Source organism: Pezoporus flaviventris, unplaced genomic scaffold (assembly GCF_033815535.1).
Source record: "Pezoporus flaviventris isolate CSIRO_AGI_PZ_B2104156 unplaced genomic scaffold, CSIRO_AGI_Pfla_v1 ptg000717l, whole genome shotgun sequence".
Lineage (NCBI taxonomy): Eukaryota > Metazoa > Chordata > Aves > Psittaciformes > Psittacidae > Pezoporus > Pezoporus flaviventris.
In genome coordinates this window covers 13,791-35,614 of record NW_026893262.1, presented here as the reverse complement: position 1 = coordinate 35,614, position 21,824 = coordinate 13,791, and the positions used below count along the sequence as shown (strand labels likewise).

Genomic DNA, 21,824 nt, shown 5'->3' with positions numbered 1-21,824 from the left:
AACCACCCCATCCCCTGCCACTGGGGGGGCAGAGCCCCCCCGGAAGCCTCATTTCCCCCCCCCCCCCCCAACTCTGCCCCATAGCGGCGCATTCCCCCCCCCAAAACACAGGGCACGGGCTGGGAGCAAGCTCCTTTATTGATCCCGCAAGCAGGGCTGGGCTCCAGCGGCGGCTCCTCACATGGGCTTCGGGGGGGGCCGGGGGGCTGCACCCTGGAGGGGGGGGACACAGCGTCAGGCAGGGCTTGGGGGGTGAAACCCCATTTCCCCCCATAGGTACAGGTAATGTATAACGTGTAATATGTAACATCATCTATACACACAGCGTCAGCCAAAGCTAGGGGGGAGGAATTGGGGGGGAAGAACTGGAGGGAGGAATTGGGGGGAGGAATTAGGGGGGGAGGAATTGGAGGGAGAAATTGGGGGGAAGGAACTGGGGGGGGAGGAATTGGGGGGGGGAATTGGGTGGGAAGAATTGGGGAGGAAGAATTGGAGGGAGGAACTGGGGGGCAGGGACTTGGGGCAGAGGAATTGGGGGGGGAGGAATTTGGGGGAGAAATTGGGGGGAGGAATTAGTGGGGAGGAATTGAGGGGGAGGAATTGGGGGTGGGAGGAATTGGGGGGGGAACTGGAGGAAGGAATTGGGGGGGACTGAACCCGCATTCCCCCCCATATACATTAAGCATCAACCAGGCCTTAGGAGAGGGCTCAACCCCCTTTCCCCCCCCCATTCACACAGCATCAACCAGGCCTTGGGGGGGGTTGAGCCCCACTCCCCCCCCTGCACCTACAGCGGGGCGGAAGCGGGGCGGGGGGGTCCGGTCCTTGCGCGCCTCCCGCGAGCGGTTCCGCACCACCTTGCTGTGGATGGCGCAGCTCACGCAGTAATGGAGCTTCACGTAGAGCTTGGGCAGCACATAGGCTATGGGGCAGGGGGGACACAGGGGGTCAGTGACCCCCAGAGCTCCCCCCCCGGAGCCGCGCTATGGGGCTGGGGGCTATGCTATAGGGCTGGGCCCCCTCTATGGGGCTGGGGCTGTGCTATGGGCCTTGGGGAAGCGCTATGGGGCTGGGGCAGCGCTATAGGGCTGGGCCCCCTCTATGGGGCTGGGGGCTGCGTTATGGGCCTTGGGGAAGCGCTATGGGGCTGAGGCTGTGCTATGGGGCTGGGGCCGCGCTATAGGCCTAGGGGAAGCGCTATGGGGCTGGGGGCCGCACTAGGGGCCTACGAGAAGCGCTATGGGGCTGGGCCCCTGTTATGGGGCTGGGGCCGCGCTATGGGGCTGGGGGCCATGCTATGGGGCTGGGGCTGCGTTATGGGCCTTGGGGAAGCGCTATGGGGCTGGGGCTGCGCTATGGGGCTGAGGCCGCGCTATGGGGCTGGGGGAAGCGCTATGGGGCTGGGCCCCTGTTATGGGGCTGGGGCCGCACAATGGGGCTGGGGGCCACACTCTGTGCCTGGGGCAAGCGCTATGGGGCTGGGGGCCGTGCCCCCGCTCTGGGGCACTCACAGTCGAAGACGCTCGCCTCCGAGATGTCCCTGACGGCCGCCGCCTCCACGATGTTGCGGATGACGAACTTCTTGATGGCCTTGTCCTTGGGCACGCAGCGCGCGCAGTTGGTGCAGCGGATGGGCTGCACGTGCCCGCGGCCCTTCTTGGCGCGCCCGTTGTTCCTGCGCTTCTTCGTCTGCCATGGGGCACGGGGGGGGATGGAGCGGGACCCCCCCCCCCCGCCCCATAGGAGCCCCAAGGACAGGCCCCTAGAGCGGCTCTTCCCAGCATCCCCTGCCCCATATAGGCCCTATGGTGGCCACCCCCAACCAGCATCTCTTTCCCCATATGGACCCCATATAGGCCCCCCATAGCCCCTATGGACCCCATGTAGGCCCCACAGCCCCTATGGACCCCATATAGGCCTCCCGTAGCCCCTACGGATCCCATACAGGCCTTCCATATCCCCTATGAATCCCATACAGGCACCGCATAGCCCCTACGGACCCCATACAAGCCCCCCATAGCCCCTATGTACCCCATATAGGCTCCCCATAGCCCCTGTGGACCCCATATAGGCCCCCATAGCCCCTATGGACCCGATACAGGCCCCCCATGGCCCCTATGGACCCCATACAGGCTCCCCATAGCCCCTATGGACCCCATACAGGCTCCCCATAGCCCCTATGGACCCCATACAGGCCCCCCATAGCCCCTATGGACCCGATACAGGCCCCCCATGGCCCCTATGGACCCGATACAGGCCCCCCATGGCCCCTATGGACCCCATACAGGCTCCCCATGGCCCCTATGGACCCCATACAAGCCCCCCATAGCCCCTATGGACCCCATACAGGCTCCCCATAGCCCCTGTGGACCCCATACAAGCCCCCCATAGCCCCTATGGGCCCCATACAAGCCCCCCATAGCCCCTATGGGCCCCATACAAGCCCCCCATAGCCCCTATGGACCCCATACAAGCCCCCCATAGCCCCTATGGGCCCCATACAGCCCCCCCATAGCCCCCCACGTGCCCCCGCCCGCGCCGCTCTCACCATGGCGCTCCCGAGGCCCGCGAAAGAGGACCCGGCCGCCGCACTGCCGCCCTTATAAAGGTCTCCCTCCGCCCGGAAGCGCCTCCGCCGCCGCCCCGGGGCCGCTCCGGCTCCTCCGCCCCCAGCGCCGCCCCGGTCCCGCCGCAGCGGCCCCACCGGAGGGGCGGGGGGGGGAACGGGGCCGAGCGGGGCCCAGGGTGGCGGCGGCGGCGAGGCGGGTTAAGGGACTACTTCTCATCGCCGCGGCGGAGGGATCGGAGCGACTTGAGGTGTGAGGCGTTCAGTGCGTGCTGCGCGTGACGTCATTCCGCCGAGCGCGCCGCGGGGGATGCTGGGAGTTGTAGTCCCAGGGGCTCATGGGGACCCCCAGCCCCGTCCCCAACATCCTGACCCCCCCCCCCCCCCCAGGGCTCTGTGGGGACCCCCAGTGGGTCCCCCCTTTATGAACCGGGTCCAACCCCCCCATCCCTTAAAGGGACCCCCCCAATGTGTGTGTGCCCCTTGTGGGGGGGTCCCCACTGTGTGTATGTGTCCCCTGGGGGGGGGGTCCCCAATGTGTCCCCCAGTTACCCCTGGGGGGAGGCTCAATGCGTCCTGTGCCCCCCTCATCACCCTCGGGGTGTGCGTCCCACAGTGACCCCTAGGGGGGGCAGTTCCCAGCATCCCCCCCCATCACCTTTGTGGGCAGGGGGGTCCCCACTGTGTGTCCTCCCCATCACTTTGGGGGTGCGGGGGGGGTCCGTTAAATTACTCGGGTTTATTTATAACAGACCTTCAGCCATTACAGTACAAAACTTACAGTAGATCTCGTTACACAAAGAGGTACTTACAATATCTTACAGGTACAAAAGCTCCTGGGGGGGGTCCAACAGCGCCTGGAACCCCCCAAGCCAAGCCAACAGCAAAGCCATTAACGAGAGACAACTGAAACCCAAGGGAGGGAGCAATGGGATGTAAAGGGGTGGGGGGGGGACACACGGGGTATTGCACATCATCATCATCATCCTCACCCTCATCATCCTCAGGGTTTGTTCTTCATCCATCTGCTTCAAAAATAGACATTTACAGAGTAAAGCGCCTGGAGGTGTACAAAATTCCTAGGGTCGGCAGGGGGAATGGAATTCCATAGGGAAAAGGAAGGAAAAGAACAAAAGACACCCCCCCCCCCCCCCCCAAGTAATGAACCAACCCAAGGGTGCTCCAAGTGCAGCGCTTGGTTTGGGTTGGAAAAGCCCCTTTTTGGGGTGGTTTGGGGGGGTGGGGGGGGAGAAGGGGGGGGCTGAGCCCCAGTGATCCCCCTCCATATAGAAAGGGGGGGGTTAAATATATATCTAATAATAATAGTAATAATATTAATTAATAGCAAAAGGGGGGGGAACAGGGGCAACGGGAGCTGTTGCCGCCGCATTGAGGTGGTTGCGTTGGTACAAAAGGAACAGGCTTTGGTTTCACCCTCAGGAGCCCCCGGGGGGGCTTTTATGCGTCCTGGGCCTGGGGGGGGGGGGAATCAGGGCCCCCCCCCCAAGGGATATGGATATAAAGAGGGGGGGATGCGGGAGGGCACCAGCATCGGGTGAGGCCCCCGCTTCATTTTTGGTTCGCGGCTGCTTTCCCCTTTGGATAAGGGACCCCAAAGGGGGGCCTGGGCAACCCCCCCCATGTGTTCTGCCCCCCCCCCTCGCCCTAAAGCCATCCCAAAGGATTGAGGATCCAAAGCTCCATGCTGGGGGTGTTGATACCCCGAAGAGGAGTGACCCTGGAGCACCGGGAGAGCCCCCCCCAATCCCTTGGGAATGGCGAGGGGGGAAGGAGGAGGAGGAGATCCCATCTTCCTGCCTTCATTTAAGGGGAGCAATATGGAATCTCATCCTCCCCCCCAAGCAGGGCTAAGTATGGGGACGGGGGTGGGGTTCAAATCCCATTGGGAATCACCGGGTAAATCCGGCAGCACCGGGAAGGGGGGGGGCAGCAGCGGGTCCCCCAGGATAGACTCATTAAAGCTCAGGGTGCAGCGACCCCCCCAAACCGGGTTAAATGGGGGGGGGGTCACAGCTGATGGAGGTGGGGGGGGTCCCATAGAGGGGGGGGTTAGCACCGAATCTGAGGTTTGACCAAGGAAAGGGCTTGGAGCCGGGATCGGGATCGGGATCAGGAAGAGCCCCAGCGAGTGTGACTCCAAAAGGGGCAGAAGAGATAGAAAAGAGCAACTCAAGAGCTCAATAAATAACAATGGGAGGGAGGTGTTTTTTGGGGGGGGGACCCAAAAAAGTCCATTAGTATTTAAATATAAAAAGGCAAATGGTTCCCAGCCCCCCCCTCCCCCCGGGGGGGGGTTCAGGGTGGTTTTGGGAGTGATTTTTTTCTTTTTCCATCGTTTTTGTTTGTTTTTCGTAGCCAAAATCAGTGCAAAGGAGGTAAAAAAGAACAACAACAGTTCCATGCCCGAGGGTCGGGGGGGGGGGGGGGGCTGAGCGAGAGCCAAGGGATGGGGATAACGGGGGTAACGGGGATAACGGGGATAAGGGGGGGGGTGTTAACCAACTTTGTGCTCGCCCCTCACGATGTGGGAGGAGAACTCGTACCGGTCCTGGCTGTGGTAGCCACAGATGTTGCACTCGAAAGGGTCTCTGAAGCCGTGGCAGCCCATGTGGATGGTGAACATGACGTGGTCCAGGAAGAGGATGCGGCAGTGCTCGCACTTGAAGGCCCGGAGCTGCTCCCCGTCCTCATTGAGCACCCTCAGCGCTTCTTTGGCAGAGCTCGGGGTGGAGCGGGCGGCCGGGGGCCCCTCCGGCACCTTGGGGTCCTCTTTGGCGTAAGCTGGGCTCTGGCGGCTGCTCCCCGCGGGCCCCTGCGAGCTCCGCTCCTCGTGGTTGCTCTCGGTGTCGCTGGAGTCGGCGCAGCCGTTGGGGGGGGACCCGGCGTGCTCCCGGCCCCGGTACAGCACCGGCACGGCGTCGCCCACGTCCTCGTGGCCCTCGGCCGCCTCCCGGCCCCCCGGCAGCTCCAGCCGGGCCGGCAGCGCCTGGAGCTGGGTGTAGACGGAGCTGATGACGGGGGTCACCTCCGAGATGCAGTTTGTGGGGGGCAGGCGGAGGCCGCGGAGGTGCTCCCCCCCCAGCAGGGATAGGGGGGCGCCGTAGGCAGGGTCCAGGGGGTGATGGGCTGAGACCATCTCCACGTCCTTCTCGAAGCCGGAGTTGACGTCGAAGGGGAGGTCCGAGAGGCTGAACCTCATCTGCTTCTCCCCTATGGAAGCAGAGCGGGGTCACAGCGGGCTTTGGGTCCCGTGGCCCCTCCGTCCCCAGCATCGCTGCGGCGCTATGGGACACACACACACACACACACACGGATGGACTCCCCTTTGCCCCTCCTCATCCCAACGGGAATCCAACGGGAATCCCCTTACCCACGAACTTCTGGGGCGTGGAGCGTTTCCTCTTGGTGAGGCTGCTGGCCAGGCGGTCGATGAAGCTGGGCCGCTCGGAGGAGGGATGCAGCAGCGCCTCCGGCACCATCTCCAGCTCCCTCATCTCCTCCCCTGGCAAAGAGAGAAGGGAAAAGCCAGGTCAAGGCGGGCGCCGGACCCCGCAGCCGCTGCTCCTGCCCTCTGCCAGCCGGGATGGACGTGGGGAAAGGCTCCTCTGCTCCAGGCCCAGAGCTTACCCCGTGGGTGCCTCGGTCGCGGGGCGGCCGCTCCTCCCTTCTTCCTCGAGCTGCGCCCGCTCCTGCCGCTTTGGGGAAGAGGAGCCGGCTTCAACGCATGCAAGTGCCCCATTCCCGCTATTCCTGGGGGTGCTCAGCCCATCCCGCGGGGATGCCGGCCTCCGGAACGGGGCGGGGGGTGAGGAGCAGGGAGGCTCCGGCATAGCCAAGCCAAGGGGGCTGCTTGCTGGCTCCCAGGAGCACCAAAAGGCGCTTCCAAGCCACTCGGTGCCCATTGCCCTCGATATAAGGAGCAAAGCGGGGGGGTGTGGGGTGTCCATTCAAGGGGGAGTTTTCCATTTGGGAAGCTCTGGGATTCAGCTGCCGGCACGGGCAGGAAGCAGCGAGGTGCCCCTTGCAGAGCTGCGGGGCTCCCCCTTCTCCACCGGGAATGCCGATCCCTGTGTGCTCCCCCCGTGCCCCACTGACCTGCCTGGCTGGCCAGGGCCGGCGGCTCCGGGTGCAGGCTCTGCAGGTAGCTGTGGCACCGCTCCTTGTGCTCCTCCAGCGTGCTCTGCTGCTTGTAGCTGCGGCCGCAGTAGTTGCACTTGTAGGGCTTGCCCACCGTAGGGGAGGAGACTGCAAGGGAGAAAGGCAGAGCCGGGTTGGAAGCACCTGGGAAGGGCTGGATAGAGGCAAGGGGATGGAGGAGCCAGCAGGAGAAGGGCTGTGGGCGCTGCTGGAGCACTGGAATCCATCAGGATACGGCCCAAACCACCAGCACCAGGTAATGGAAGAGGTGTAACTCCGTTACACCGATGGAAGAGTGGGATTTAAGGTGCTTGGCATCCTTTGGAAAGGTCATGGATACAGGGATGCAGGCTCCAAGGGGCCAGGACCTGCCTGAGCCCGTTTTGCTCTTTTCCGGCCCCATTTTGGGGCGGTTCTGGGGTTTCCTGCAGGTTGTGGTGTGAACCGGGCTTCCCAAGCCCTGCCCCAGCTCCTGTGTTCCTGCCCCGTCCATTCCCAGCTCCGGATGCTGATGCCGGGATCCAGGATGAGGATCCATAGGAATCAATGCGGAGAAGCCGATGAGAAGAGCGCTGGCCTGGAGCGGTGAAGATGGGTTTGCTCCACCTGCCTCCAAGCAGGATTCCCAGGCAGGAATTCACTCCCAGATCCAACCACTTGGAAGCGGAGCCTCGCTTCCCGAATTCCGCTCCAATCCCCAAGCTCAGAGCTCTCCAGATGCCTCAGTTCTGCTCCTCCTAAACCAAGCAGCATCCCAAACCCTGTGCTCGTGCATCCCAAAGCTCCCCCCCAGTGGCTCTGTTCCAAGCCATAGGGATACCCTGAAGTTATTCCCTCGGGATCCGGTTTGGGATTCAGGGCTCAATCCTGGTGTGGAGGCTCTGTCTGTGCTTGCAGAGGGTCAGGAATGGGGTTTATGGTGGGAGGGAGGCTCCATCCTTTGCCTTGCGATCCGTGCCTTTTCCTTTCATTCCTTCCTCTGGGAATTCGCTCCCCACAACGTCCCGGCGGCCTCGGCCCCTCCATCCATCACCTCACAGGAGCTCCCAGCCAGGTCCATTGAGGATCTTCCCCCCTAAACCAGGAGCCATGGGAATGATCCCCCACGGAGAATCCTTTTACCACCAAGTACAGGAGCAGAGGGGCAGCTCCGGGATGGATTCCTTGTGGATGGGGCCCCGGAGGAGCCGCAGCCTCTGATCTCGGCCGTGTTTGATGTGGGTTTGATCCGGGGAGCGCATCCTGCGAGATGAAAGCTCCTGCTCCCCATGGGGCTGCGCAGGGAAGGCAGAGGGAGGCTGAGCCAGGCCTGACCCAGCCTCTTCCCTCTGCAATCCCCATTAAAGCCAGGCTTTTCTTAGTAACGAGCTCCCAGAAAAGCTCCTTGTGCTTGGAGATGCCGGAAGGACTCGCCCCAGATCCGTGCCTCTCCGTGAAGGGCTCCACGAGACCCTTTCCGTGCCGGGCAGCGGGGAGGCGGCAGCTCCGGATGCTCAGCGAGGGGCGAGGCGGTGGCAAAGCCCAAACCCCCTCTTGTGAGGTGCCCCATTCCCAGCCTGGCTCCCGGATTCCTCCCCAGCATCCCCTGGGAAGCCTCAGGTGTGTGCGGGAAGGAGAGGAACTCCCGACAGGAAGAGCAAAGCGGGAAGATGCAGGCTTAAACCCGGAGCATCGCATCCTCTAACTGGGAGTTCAGGGCAAAGGAGGCTTCCAGGCCAGGCTGTGAGGGAGGAGCAGGCTCCTGGGCACGAAGAGGCTCTTCAGGGGCTGGGATTCCTCCTTTGTGGAATCATTCCCATGTTCAAACCGTCTGGATGAGCAGGAAAAGGCCCGGCAGCGCCACGAGCGGTGCGGGAATGGAGGGAGGCGATTGCCAACAGGAGTTGGCTTCACTTCAGTTCAACTTCAGTTCAACTTCAGTTCACTTCACTTCACTTCAGTTCACTCCCCCCTGGTCCCCATCAGCTCCCACATCCCGGAGCCAGAGGGTGGGAACCACAGCTCCCAATGTCCCATCCGAGCAAGGACAAGGTCAGAGCCAGGCAGAGCAGAACCCCTCAGGCTGGGACACGGCGCACCCAAGGGTGGGACCTCCCTGCTCCCCATAAAACCTATTAAACATTGATCTTTATAGGGAAGAGCTACCCCAACCCCCAGGAATACGGAGCCCATAAACCAGGCACCAACCCCAGCACAGGGGCAGCTGAAGCAGCCCCGTGTTTGCCTGCTCCTGCCTTTGAATCCCTGGCGTTTGGGCCCTCGTTCCGTGCTCCTCCCCATCCCGGTACCCACCGGAGTGTGTCCGGAGGTGCCCGCTGAGCGCATCCCGCCTCCGACAGGCGTAGTTGCAGAAGGGACACTTGAAGGGCTTCTCTCCGGAGTGCAGCTTGATGTGGCGCAGGAGGTTTCCCTTCTGGGTGAAGGAGGCTCCGCACTGGTTGCAATGGAAGGGCCTTTCCCCTGTAAAACAGGAGCCAGGGGGTCAAATTCCTGCTGGGAAGCTTTGCCCATCCTCAGGGATCAGAAGCATCCCCAGCTCCAGCAGCACAGAGGGAAAGCCTGAGGTTAAGGGCACTGGAGCAGCATGGTCTGGTGTGAAGCACCCCTGCCCACAGCAGGGGGTCAGATCTGGGTGAGCCCAAGTTCCTTCCCAACCCATTCTCTGGGTCTATGATGGGACCCCCAAGCTGCGAGGCTCAGACCTGTTGCTGGTGGTTGGATGGTGAGGAGGAAACCCCGTCTACACACACTTCCACGGACCTTCCCTCATCACCCCCACCTCATCCATGACACCCTCATCTCCTGTGGTGCCACCAACCATCACCCAGGTAACCACCAACTATCACCCAGGTACCACCAGCATCCCCAAGGTACCACCAGCTTCCCCCAGGTACCACCAGCATCCCCCAGGTACCATCATCATCATCCAGGTACCACCAGCATCCCCCAGGTACCATCATCATCATCCAGGTACCACCAGCATCACCCAGGTACCATCATCATCATCCAGGTACCACCAGCATCACCCAGGTACCATCATCATCATCCAGGTACCACCAGCATCATCCAGGTACCACCAGCATCCCCAAGGAACCATCAGCATCCCCCAGCACCCCTGAGCCCCGCTCACCCGTGTGGCTGCGCTTGTGCACCATGAGCACGTTGGGGCCGATGCAGACCATGCCGCAGATGTCGCACTTCAACTTGCCATTGGGCAAGCGGATGCCACCGGGGGAATGGGGCTCCTGGCCGGGGCCGTCGCAGTAGCCCAAGGGCTCCGAGAGGGAATCCTCCACGATGACGCTGTCGTCCTTGTCCAGCATGCGCTCGTCCGGGGCCAGCAGGCGGCTGCCCTCCTCGTCGCTGTACATCTCCACCTTGATGGAGCTGGCTGCGGGGAGGCACAAGGGGTGGGATGTGAGGAAGGAGCTGGGAGCGGGGGCCCGAGGGGCCGGACCCGTGCAGATGAAGCCCTCGGTGCCGTGGGGGTGGCCTTGAGCACTGAGCATCTTCTCCATCCTAAGGCTTAAGTCCTAAAGGGAACGCTGGGACGTGGGGAGGGATGCGGGCGCCAGGAACTGCTCACCCGGAGCACACCAGCTCAGGGACTGGCTGCACATCCCAGAGCACTGCTCCTGTGGGAAAAGCCCTGCATTTCCCTGGATTCAAAGGCACTCAGGCTTCAGGAGCAAAGACTCTGAACTGCCACTCTCTGGAGCAGGAAAGGCTCCAAGAGCCTCACGCAGGTCTCTGTGATCCCATCTCCGTTGCTCCCAGGAACCAAAGGGAAGGGATGGGAGCCTCTGGGCACCAGGAATCCCAAGAAAGCTCCTGTGGGATGAGGGACGTGGATGCAGGGACCACGGGAAGGTCCAGCCAAGGGCAATGAGAAGGCAGAGGTGGGAGGAGAGGGCTTCCTATGGAGGGAGAAGTGGTGCTGGGACCCCCTCAGCCTTTAAATGATCCAAGTGGGAAGCTTCCTCCTTGAAGCCATTGCCAGGGAATCCCTTGGGATGCTCCCGGGATGGGGAGAGCGGCTCCTCCTGGTTCGTGCAGGCTGGAGGAGGATGATGCTGGAGTCGAGTGGGATCCAGGGCACCCACATGGGGTATTTACAGTCTCTTTCAAGCTCAGATCCTTGTTTCTCCCTTTGGAAGCAGGAGGCTCTTCCCGATCCCTTCGGAGAACGGTGGCCACTGGAGGAACTGAACTTCACATCCCAAAGGAGCAGCTTCCAGCCCTGCTGGGGCTCGATTCCCGGGGCTCTTCCGGCTCTTTGTGAGAGCTCCAACACTCACCCGCATCCCGGGATACACTGGGAAACCCCGGCAACATCCCGGCCTTTAGAAGCTTGGGGGGGGGGGGCTGAACAAGCTCTTCCCATCGGCTGCGATGGGAATGCTGCTTCCCGGGAGGCTTCGGGTCACTTACTGGGCATGGAGGAGGTGGGAACACTGCAGAGGGGCTCCCAGGGCTGGGAATACCGAGAGGAAAGCTCCTCTGCCTCCAATGGAGCAGGGGGGATTAGCGAGGAGCAGCAGCATGGAAGTGATTCACCCGCGCCTGCGGGGGCTCCATTGCCGGGTGAAGAGCCCAGGAATTCCCTGGCTCCGGGCCTGCCCTTCCTGCATCCCGGGCCACACAAATGCCTTCCCTAGGAGGCTCCCAGCAACGGGAACCCGGCCCTGGCACCCAGCGCCTGTTTGCTGAGCCCTTGGCCAAAGCCAGTGCCGGAGGCTGAAGCATTCCTGCGGGTGGGAGCCGGATGGGACCGGAGCCGCCACGCTCCCGTGGGAGCATCCAGCGGGAAGCTCCTCGCTCAATGGGGTGATGTTCCCTGGATTGGGGGGGGGGGGGGGGGGGGGGGTCTCTTCTCCCATTCCCTTGGGGATGCTTTATCCCAGGGTACAGAGGGAGGCCAAGCCCCGCTGTGCGACCCCACTGCCTGCACCCGGGTTACACAAGGCAGGGCACGGCACCAGCCGGGAAGTCAAATCCCATCGGGGGCGAGAGCATCCCCAGCACCCCGGTGCTGCAGGGCACGGGGGGGCATCGTCGTCCCAGGCCATGGATTCCAGCTTCCAGCAAGCAGAGAGCTCAGCTCCCGAGTGCTTTGAGAGGGCAAGGAGAGAGCAAAGAGCGAGGAGCACAAGGGGGGAAAGAAGGGGGCTGGCTCGTGATGCGCTCGCTTCCGAAAGGGAATGGCTGGGGCTCTTTCATCCCAGCTCCAACGCTACGGAAAAGCCTCGTGCTCAGAGGAAGCCACAGCAGGGCTGGTGCCTGCGTCAACCCACCCCAGCCCTGGTGCCACTGATGCCCGTGGACACGCAGCATCTCGAGGCTCAGGCCCACAGGGAACGGCCCCGATTCCTCAGCATCCCCATGCCAAGGGGTTTGTCCCGGTGGGAAGTCCGTGGTACGTGGGCTGGGGCAGTGCTGGGACTCACCACTGAGCGAGCGGCTCGGGGACGAGTGCTGGCTGTTGGGGGTGCTCACGGGGGGCCCCACGATGGCTGAGCTGAATTCCTTCTCCAGGGAGGAATCCCCACTGCCTTTGGGAAGAGGGAGACAGCAGTGAGTGAGGCCCCAGATGTTCCTTTGGGATGGGGCTGCTGGAACCCACGTTTGCCAGGGGCATCCTGACCCCATGCTCTGCCCAAGTCCCTTTGCCTATAACGAAGTGAGAATTCCTAAGCAGATCCTTATGGCTCCGGGAAGCCAAATCCACCCCATCGAGCCCTCAGCGCCCCACAGCAGCATCTTCTGAATGGGACCCCAGTGCCCCATAGCTCTATTGGGAAGAGGTTTCCTCTCCTCTTGGGATCACATTGGGATCGATGGGGACCCTTCCCACGCTCGAGCTCAGGGACACGCGACGGGGCTCATGGAGGGAGAGCCCCATATGGGGCTGGTGGGGGGGGAACCTTGAGCCCCAACCCCAAAGCGCTGCTGCATGGGGTGGGAGTGCCCCACGTGGTGTTCACCTCCATGGGCATCCCCTCTGCTCCCTGCAGGCCCCTATAGCTCAGCCGGGAGCACAGGGAGTTACAGCTCCCCCTGCCCAGCGCATCCCCTGCTCATCTTCCCGGCTCCAAGTCATTCCAGGCTCCCCCCCTTGTACCTTGCTGCAGATAGCCCGGAGCGTTCTCGCAGCCAACTCCTTGGAAACAGCGCTGGAGCCCCGGCTGCGGGTGCAGGTCCGCGCCGCTGGCAGGGCGCACGCAGCCGCTCACCTTCCAGGAAGAGCAGATTCCTGGAAGCCAGGGGAAAACGACCGTCATTTTCCAGGCGGCGGCACGGGCTGAGCGGGAACGCCGCCGGGAAGGAGCGGGAACGCCGCCGGGAAGGAGCGGGAATGCCGCCGGGAAGGAGCGGGAACGCCGCCGGGAAGGAGCGGGAACGCCGCCGGGAAGGAGCGGGAATGCCGCCGGGAAGGAGCGGGAACGCCGCCGGGAAGGATGCTGCGCGCCGGGGATGCTGCGGCCGCTCCCCCGTTAAGGATGCTGCGCGCAGGGAGAGGGTAGCAGGGCTGCTGTGCCCACCACCAGGGAATGTCGGTGGGGAAAGGGGGATTGGGTGCGTGCAGGGAGAAGCTCAACAGCCTGGAATGCCAGCGGGAATAAGGGGATGTCGTGTGTGGATGTGTGGAGGGAGAGGAGCAGCATCCCAGTGTCACCCCACTCACTGGGATCCGATCCTTTGGCAGTGGGATGGGGACAGTGGGGTAAAAGCAGCTCACACTGAGCCCCCCCTAACACCCCCAGATACGGGGACGTGTATCCGTATGGAATACCACACACACAGGGACGGACCTCAGTGGCAGCTCCCACCCCACAGCAGGACCAAACCTGGACCCAGGGCTCACTGACAACCCCCAGCGATGCTGAGGGCAGGAAGAACATGATCCACATCAAACCTGGACCCAGGGCTCACTGACAACCCCCAGCGATGCTGAGGGCAGGAAGAACATGATCCACATCCCGTTCCCAGCTCCTGCCCATTCCCAGGTGGCGGAGAACAGAGCCTCAGGAAGGAGGAAAACCAAGTTCATTTCTCCTTGATCCCTTTCTGCTGCCCTGTTTTCAGCTCCTTTGCGAGCCAGCTTCATCCTCAGATCCCAAAGGAGCCCTCTCATCCCAAAGGAGCCCTCTCATCCCAAAGAAGCCTCCTTATCCCGAAGGAGCCCCAATCCCAGCACCAAGAGCTGATCCTTCCCGAAACAGGGAAGAGCTCCCCTGCTCCCCACAGACCTCAGGCAGGATCCCCTCAGACAGGATCGGGATCAGACACCGGGATACCCCGGGAAGGTGGGAGCTGAAGCCCATCCCAGTGCTGGGAGCCCCCAGTTTCCCCCCCCCCCTTCACACTGGAGATCCCAGGAAACACTGGGTCACGATTCCTGTGTTCCACAATTCCCACAGGGAAATCCAGCTCTAGCCCAGTTATCTGAGGAGCTCTGCTCTTTGCATCCTCAGGGCCCCATTGCCAGGCTCCAATCCTTACCCTATGGATGAGCTGATCCCTGTTTTCCTGCCCCGATCCCGGGCAGCACCAGGCTCCACTCCCCACGTTCCAAAAGGAAAACCCGCAACGCCGCTCTTCCCTCTGCCACCCTTTAACCATTCCCTTCCCTCCCTGGAAAGCTGGATCCCAAAAGGGATTCAGGCTCTTGTGCTCCAGGAAGCTGGGAGCAGCCACGTGGAGCAGGATCAGGCACCTCGGGATCCTCTGGGATCAGAGGGGATCCTTGGGGGAAGGAGGAACTTTACCAGGGTGGGCAGCATGTCCTGGGATTCCCAGGCCGCCTGCGCTCATCCCATTGGATCCAATGCACTTCCTCCCTGCTGAGCTGGGTTCACTCTAATCCCACTCTTATCCCAAGCAAAGGTGTTTCCCATCCCAGAGATAAGAACAAATCCCACCAAAGCGCCCGGGCCGGGTTCCTGCAGGACACCAGATAAGCTTCATCCCTATCAGTGTCCCAGCGTTCCCTACGGACACCGGGGCTGTGATCCCAGCACAGCTGATCCCAGCAGGCTGGTATACAGGGAAGCTCCATCCATGCATCCATCTCCTGCTCTTCCAAGATCCAGGGGTGAACTCCCAACTACCTCCAGGGCAACGACACAAGGGGGAGCAGCTTCCAGGGGGATAAGAAACCTGGAAAGGGGCTTTGGATACGGGATGGAGGGACAGGACAAAGGGAATGCCAGAGGGGAGACTGGGATGGGATGGGAGGAGGAATCCTCCCCGTGAGGGTGGTGGGACATGGAATGGCTTCAATGGAGAAGGTCTGGATGCTCCATCCCTGTTCGAGGGAGCAACCTGGTCCAGCGGATGGCTTAATCCCAATGGATGAGCCTGAGCATCCCAAATCCATCAGGATCCCAAAGGAGCCAACGCAACACCTACCAGAGATGTAGGATCGCCCGTTACAGTCTTCGATATCCATCTTGAAGGGATTTGGCTGGAATGGAAAGCAGAGCACAGTCATCTCCCGCCCTCTGGGACACATGCAATCACCCCAGGGAAGGGGAATGTGCCCAGCTCCCCCAGGATAAGGCTTTCATTCGGCTTCAATCCCAAACCAGCCCCGTTTTCCAAGCAGGAATGGGGCTCAAGCAGCACTTGAGGGGTTGGAAATGCAGGAGAACACCTAAAGCCAGTGAGGATTTGTGTCCTTGGGAAGGGAAAACCAACGGGATCCGGAGCCACAAGAGATGGAGACACCGGGATACAGACACCGGGATACTGAGCCCTCGACCCGCTCCCGATCCACAACTAAAAGGTGCCTCATATCCCGGGCACGGAGGGAATCCAACCAGGATTCAGGAGCCGCATCCTGGAACACCGGCACCGTTCCCTTCCCTTCCCTGCCATCAGAAGGAAAGGGAGCATTCCAGAGTTCCCTTTCCCACTGTTAACTTCATGGGATGAAGTAACTGAGGCTGGAACCAAAGCAGCCCCTCACTGATCCCTACGGAGCAGAGGCCTGGCAGACCCGGAGCAGGGCCAAACCCCCACACTCCAGGAGCACATCCCTGTCTCCGGCCTTTCTTCCCGACTTTCCGGAGCAATCATCCCATTGGGAATGCGGCGCTGGAAGTAGAGCAGAGGGAGTGCCTGAAATGAGGCCTTTTCCCTATGGAAAAGAAATCAAAGGCCTCAGAATTAGCCCAGATGAAGAAAGCTCCATCCCGGTATCCCGGTGGGATGCGCCTTGGGAATGTCCTTTGAGCAGCGAGAGGCTGCAGCCGTGGCCAGGAACATCCCAGAAATGGGAATTCTCCCTGCTCCCGAGCTTCTGCCCCTCTGCCCCGAGGTCTGGATCCGGTTGGAAGCAGAGTGGGATGAGCCGGAGCTCGGGATGGGCGCTCGGAGCCGTCCGCAGGGGAAGGATTAGTCAGGGCTGGAAAGTGGCTTCATCCCAGTTCCAGGCTTTCCCAACAGGAGGAGGCTTTTTCCACCCCTGAGGAATGAAGCGGCTGCTCTGAACGCCGGGAATGCTGCAGGAGCCAGTGCGGGGACCTTCCAAAGGGATGGTGATGGGATGTGACGCCGCGGCCGAGGAGGGACCATTCCGAGCCAAGCAGTGGGAATATTCCCAGAGAAATTCCCAGCTCCCAGACAGCCAAACCCAAGCGCAGGGTGCCCCGGTTATCCACGGGATGCCATATCCCACAGAACAGCCCCATTCCCCTGGGAATGTGCTCCGGTTATCCACGGAATGCCATATCCCACAGAACAGCCCCATTCCCCTGGGAATGTGCTCCGGTTATCCACGGGATGCCATATCCCACAGAACAGCCCCATTCCCCTGGGAATGTGCTCCGGTTATCCACGGGATCCCATATCCCACAGAACAGCCCCATTCCCCTGGGAATGTGCTCCGGTTATCCACGGGATGCCATATCCCACAGAACAGCCCCATTCCCCTGGGAATGTGCTCCGGTTATCCACGGGATGCCATATCCCACAGAACAGCCCCATTCCCCTGGGAAGTGGGCAAATCCGGCTGCAATTCCCGACCTTCCTACAAAGGGAAAGGGGGCTGAGAGAGGGAACCCCCCTGAGGGTGCGGATCAGGCGGCAAAGCGGGAATGGGATTCCTCAGCCCCATTCACTGCTCCCGGCTGGAACAGCGCTGGATCCATGGATACCCCCGGCTTTGGAAGGCAGCTGCTGGAAACGGCAGGGATTTGGATCCCAAAGCAATGCAGGGACCGTTTCCTGCGGGGCTTTGCCCCGTTGTGTCCGTAGGAAGGAAGCTCCCGCTCCTGCCCGTTCCGGGATGGACGGATCCCGGCAGAGACGCGCTGGATCCTCGACGCTCCCGAGCTCTGCAATGGATCCTCCTGGGGCTCAGCCCCGATCCCGCGGTCCCCATCGGGAGCAGCGCCCGATCCCGAGCTCCCTCGAGTCCGTGGGAGCAGAAGCCGGGATGAATCCCGGCCGCGGGACGCACCCAGGGTCCGGATGCAGCGGGAACGAGCTCACGGGGCAGCCTCTTCCCCTCGCGCCCCCCTCATCCCGTGGGGACGAGATCCCGCACGGAGCAACCGGGAGCAAGGACCCGGCTCCAGCCCCCAGGGCACCGGGACCGCATCCAGGAGCATCCAGCGCCGGGAAAACCCCTCCCGGAGCGGGAAGCACCGGGAAGCGGCTCCCCCCGTTCCCAAGGGGCCATTCCCTGCCCCCCCCATCCCAACCCCGTACCCCGGGGGGGGGGCAGGACACGACCCAACCCCATCCCCGAATTCCATTGGGATCCCGCTCCCCCCCCATGTCCCGGAGCCCCCCCATGGTTGAGCCCATTCATCCCAACGGGGGGGGGGGGGAAGTTTAAATCCCCCCCCCCCAAACGGGGGCAGATTTGGGCCCCCCCCCCCCAATGGACGCCCCCAACCCGGAGCTGCCCCCCCCCAACCCCCCCGCCCCCCTCCCGTTGCCGCCCCCCCCCGCCCCCGCTCTCACCGGCGGGTGGGGGCAGGGCCCCCCCGGTTCCGCCCGGGCCGCGGGGGGGGGTCACGGGCGCGGCGGCGGCGGCGGCTCCACCTGAGCAGGGCCCGGGCCCCCCCCCGCGCCCGCCCGCCCGCCCGCCCCGAGCCACTTCCGGCCCCCGCCGCAGCCAGGCCGCGCAGCCGAGCGCCGATGCTGTCGAGCCGCCGCCGGGAGGGGGGCGACGCGGCCGCCATGGGCTAACACGGGGGGGGGGGGGAGAGCAGTCGAGCGCCGATGAATCGAGCGGTGAACAGGGGAGGGCAGAGGAGCGCCGAGTGGGGAGGGGGGGAGCGGGGAGAGCCGAGGGCATCGATGGGCCCCGCGGGTTGGAGCGGTAATCGATAGCCGATAACGGAGAGGCGATAACCGATACGGCGGGGACGGGCTCACGGCACAACGAGAGCCCCCCAAGGGGAGGCTGCAGGGTTCTATAGGTCCGGGGGGGTCCCATAGGGCCATGGGGTTGTATGGGGAAAGGGAGCTGTACAGGCACAGGAGGTCCTGTAAGGTCAGGGGGGTTATGTAAGGTCAGGGGGGTTATGCCGGGTCACAGGGTTCCATGGGGTTACAGGTCCCACAGGGTCAGGGGGATACATGGGATCACCGGGGTCCCATAGGGTCAGTGTTATATAGGGTCAGGGTTACATAGGGTCAGAGAGCCCCGTAAGGTCAGAGAGTCCCATAGGGTCAGGGGTCCCACAGGATGAGTGTCCCACAGCACCAGTGGCTTACACAGGATCCCAGTGAGACCCAGGTCACCTGGCGACAAAAAGGTCCCTCTGCTGTGGGACCACTGGGCTGGGGGGGGTCTCCCAGACCCACCCCCTGTATCCCACCCCATCCATCCCATCCCACCCCCTGTATCCCACCCCATCCATCCCATCCCATCCCATCCCACCCCCTGTATCCCATCTCATCACATCCCACCCCATCCATCCCATCCCATCTGCTCCCATCCCACCATCCATCCCATCCCACCCCCTGTATCCCACCCCATCCATCCCACCCCATCTGTTCCCATCCCACCCCATCCATCCCATCCCATCCTGTCCCCGCTCTGCCCCCGGAACCTCCGAGTCCATAAAAGCTTCACAATCTTTATGGAGCCACTTTCACACGTCGGGGGCCATAAACGGCCGCGACCTTCGCTCCGCGGCACGGGGCAGGAGGGGAGGGGGGGGGAGCCGCAGCGGCTCAGCGGGTGACGGTGACCCGGACGCGGTGCCAGGCGTTGCTGAGGACCCCGCGCAGGTTCCAGATGGGCGCCACGGTGTCGGGCTGGACGTTGTAGCTCCCGTCCACGGCCTTGCACACGATCTCCAGGTCCGCGCCCGCCGCCACCGGCGCCCGCAGCTCCCAAAGCCTCCAAGCCCAGGCGCGACCCAGCTCTTGGCGCTCGCCCTCCAAGTTCGCCACGCGCCAGCTGCGGCCCCCGTCCAGGGACACGTCCACCCGCACCACGTCGCGCCCGCCGCCGCTCCACGCGTACCCCTTCACCGTCAGCTCCCCCGGCGGCACGGCCGCGCCGGGGCGCGGGTGGGTGATGGCCGATTGCACCGGCAGCTCCTGGATGGCGGGCGCCGCGCTGTAATCCACCGAGTCCCAGTCCACGCAGGGCGAGAAGCCCTTGTAGTCGTTCTGCTGCCAGTGGCTGGGGCTCTCGGCCGCGCTCACCGCCACCCGCGCCAACCACTTGACGCTGCGGGCGCCCACCACGCCGGGCACCACGACGCGCACGGGGAAGCCGTGGTCGCGGGGCAGCTCCTCGCCGTTCATCTCGTAGGCGAGCAGGACGTCGGCGCCGGTGCTGATGGCGCGGCCGTAGGGGATGGAGGCGCCGTAGGGAGCCCCGCCGGGGCCGGCGTCGAGCCCCTCGAAGCACACGTGCCACTCGCCGGCACGCTCCTCGCCGAAGCCGGCCTGGAGCAGCACGTCCCGGAGCCGCGCTCCCCCCCAGCGCGCGGTGCCGATGGCGCCGATGTCCCAGGGCAGGCCCTGGACGGGGCGCACGCGGCTCATCTCGGAGCGCCGGTTCCCGGCGCACTGCAGCGTCGCCGTCACCTCGTGCTTGGGGAAGCGGCTCCGCAGCTCCGACAGCGACAGCGCCAGGACCCGGCCCTCCGGGCCCTCCACGCGCAGCCGGTACGAGGCCGGGTCCACCGCCGGCACCGGGAGGTGGTTCCGGGTGAAGAAGAGCTCGTTGGGGGTCAGGAAGCGCTCGGTCAGCAGCTCCGCGGGGGTCTCGGCGTTGAACGGCTTCCGGCTGCTGATGCGCAGCCCCGGGTGCCGAGGCGGGTCCCCGGCGAACGGGTCCTGAGCGGCGGCGGGGTCCGGGGGGGGCTCGTCGGGGCTGAGCTCCCCCACCTTGAACTCCCGCAGCAGCTCCCGGACGTGGGGCTCGTTGTGGACGGCGTAAAGGGCCCAGAAGGGCTCCAGGGCGCCCCCGGCCGCCAGCAGCAGCTTCTCGGCGCCGCCGGGGTGAAGCTCCACGAAGTCGGTGACATCGAAGACGTCGGTGCCGTGCGTGACCCAGACGCGGTCCTGGGGGGAGCGGTGCCTCCCCACCTCCTCCCGTGTGTACCGGGGGTACCGGCGGCTCGGGGGCGCCTGCGCCGCCTGCGCGACCTGCGGGACCCCATCAGTGCCCGGGGCCGCCCCCGTTCCGCCGGTGCGCGCCCCCCCCCCCCACCCCGGTGCCCCCTCGCTACTCACCCTCCGCCGTCGCTCCCCATAGGCCAGCGCAGCTCCGAGGCCCAGCAGCGCCGCCAGCACCGTAGCCGCCCCCCGCCGGCCCCCCGCGGCCGGGTTACCGGGGGTGAAGCGGGAGCAGCCGCGGCGGGGCAGCGGGAGCCTGCGGGAGGAACGGGGCTAGGACCGGCAACGGGGAAAGGGGGCACCGAGGAGAAAGGGGGGGGTCCCGACGGGGCGGGTCCTACCTGTGCCCGGCGGCGATAGCGGCAGCGCGGAGCAGCAGCATCGCAGCGGGACCTGCACGGGAGACAGCGGCTGGGGCGGGCACCGGGCATCGCTCGACCGGGAACCGGCCCCGAGGGGAGCGGGCAGCGGGGACCCCCGCCGGGCATCCCTCCCTCCTCCCGCCCCTTCGCTCCGGTGCCCCCCCGGGTCCCGTCCCGGACCCGCCGCGAACCTGCGTAGCAATTTCAGTTGCGCGACGTCCTGCGCAGCGCTGCCCCTTTAAGAGACGAGAGGTGGGCGTGGCCTCCGGTGAAGCCACGCCCCTTAGGGTGAGGTGGGCGTAGCCAAGCAGCTCCGGGGGTCCCACTGGTGTGGGGGGGGGCGCGCTTAAAAGGGCAACAGCAGCGCGGCTTAAAGGGGCAACGCACTTAAAGGGGCCGCGGCACCTCCCGGTGGGCAGCGGCGGTCGGTGCCGTTGCTGACCGGAGCCGCCGCCCCGCTGGGCTCCGCGATAAGCGTTATCGGGACAGGACCGGCGACGGCAGGCGGCGGAGCCCCGCATCCCGCCCTGGGCACACACAGGCGGGGTGGGTCGAGCCCCGTTGGCTCCCGTGGGCTGGGTTTTACGTCCATGAACGGCGTGGGGAAAGGAGGGGCCGAGCTCGGGTCTCAAGGTTGTTATTGAACCGCGATGGAGGCGCTCCCTCGAAGCCAAAATCATTATAATTATAATAAGAATGATCAGGAAAGGGGATGGGGGGGGGGGAAGCTGCAGCGTGACCCCAAACCAGGACACAGTGGGGGAAGAAAGAGGGTGCAAAAATAGGGACCCCTGCAATAGGGGGCTTCATACGAGACGGGTCCCTCTGCCCCACAGCCATGGGTAGGGTGGGCCCCCCCATGCCGTGTGCAGCCTGAGCCCACGGGGAGAGCAGGAGCTGGCCCCTGGGGTGAGCGCCATTGGGGTGTCCCCCATTGGGGTGTCTCAATGGGGCCCTTTTGGCTGCTGGGACCTGGGAGCATCCCAATGCTCCGCAGAGTTCCTGCAGCTGGGAATGCTCCAGGAGAAGCCAAACCCTGGGGGCTCCGAGTGTGTGGGGGGGGGGGTGTCCCAAAGTGAACCCAAACCCCACCAAGGTGCATCTGAAGGGGACGTTTCCGTGACTAAAGTGCAAACCGGAGA

General features: G+C 63.9%; 3 protein-coding genes across 7 annotated transcripts; all 3 read right to left on the bottom strand.

The window, feature by feature from the left end:
• Positions 1-122: 122 nt before the first annotated feature.
• Positions 123-2,647, bottom strand: RPS26 (ribosomal protein S26). The gene is made up of 4 exons (XM_061444153.1): positions 2,549-2,647; positions 1,512-1,689; positions 792-922; positions 123-213 (listed from the first exon to the last, which is right to left on the bottom strand). The coding sequence occupies exons 1-4, from the start codon at positions 2,549-2,551 to the stop codon at positions 178-180; spliced, it is 348 nt and encodes a 115-aa protein (XP_061300137.1). The 5' UTR covers positions 2,552-2,647; the 3' UTR covers positions 123-177.
• A 643-nt stretch (positions 2,648-3,290) lies between these two features.
• On the bottom strand, positions 3,291-17,840 carry IKZF4 (IKAROS family zinc finger 4). Of its 4 annotated transcripts, none has more exons than XM_061444156.1 (12): positions 17,699-17,798; positions 15,137-15,191; positions 14,726-14,884; positions 12,846-12,977; positions 12,172-12,276; positions 9,855-10,115; positions 9,017-9,184; positions 6,683-6,832; positions 6,215-6,282; positions 5,958-6,089; positions 5,131-5,797; positions 3,291-3,626 (listed from the first exon to the last, which is right to left on the bottom strand). In XM_061444156.1, exons 3-12 carry the CDS (start codon positions 14,785-14,787, stop codon positions 3,611-3,613), a joined length of 1,761 nt encoding a protein of 586 aa, XP_061300140.1. In that variant the 5' UTR covers positions 14,788-14,884; positions 15,137-15,191; positions 17,699-17,798; the 3' UTR covers positions 3,291-3,610. The 4 variants fall into 4 exon arrangements, with proteins under 4 accessions (XP_061300140.1, XP_061300139.1, XP_061300138.1 ...); XM_061444155.1 differs by having other exon boundaries at positions 3,291-3,594; XM_061444154.1 differs by lacking the exon at positions 3,291-3,626 and having other exon boundaries at positions 5,053-5,797.
• A 968-nt stretch (positions 17,841-18,808) lies between these two features.
• SUOX (sulfite oxidase) lies at positions 18,809-21,218 on the bottom strand. Of its 2 annotated transcripts, XM_061444159.1 has the most exons (4): positions 20,874-21,004; positions 20,662-20,713; positions 20,438-20,576; positions 18,809-20,350 (listed from the first exon to the last, which is right to left on the bottom strand). In XM_061444159.1, exons 2-4 carry the CDS (start codon positions 20,700-20,702, stop codon positions 18,920-18,922), a joined length of 1,611 nt encoding a protein of 536 aa, XP_061300143.1. In that variant the 5' UTR covers positions 20,703-20,713; positions 20,874-21,004; the 3' UTR covers positions 18,809-18,919. The 2 variants fall into 2 exon arrangements, with proteins under 2 accessions (XP_061300143.1, XP_061300142.1); XM_061444158.1 differs by having other exon boundaries at positions 20,662-21,218.
• Positions 21,219-21,824: the final 606 nt, after the last annotated feature.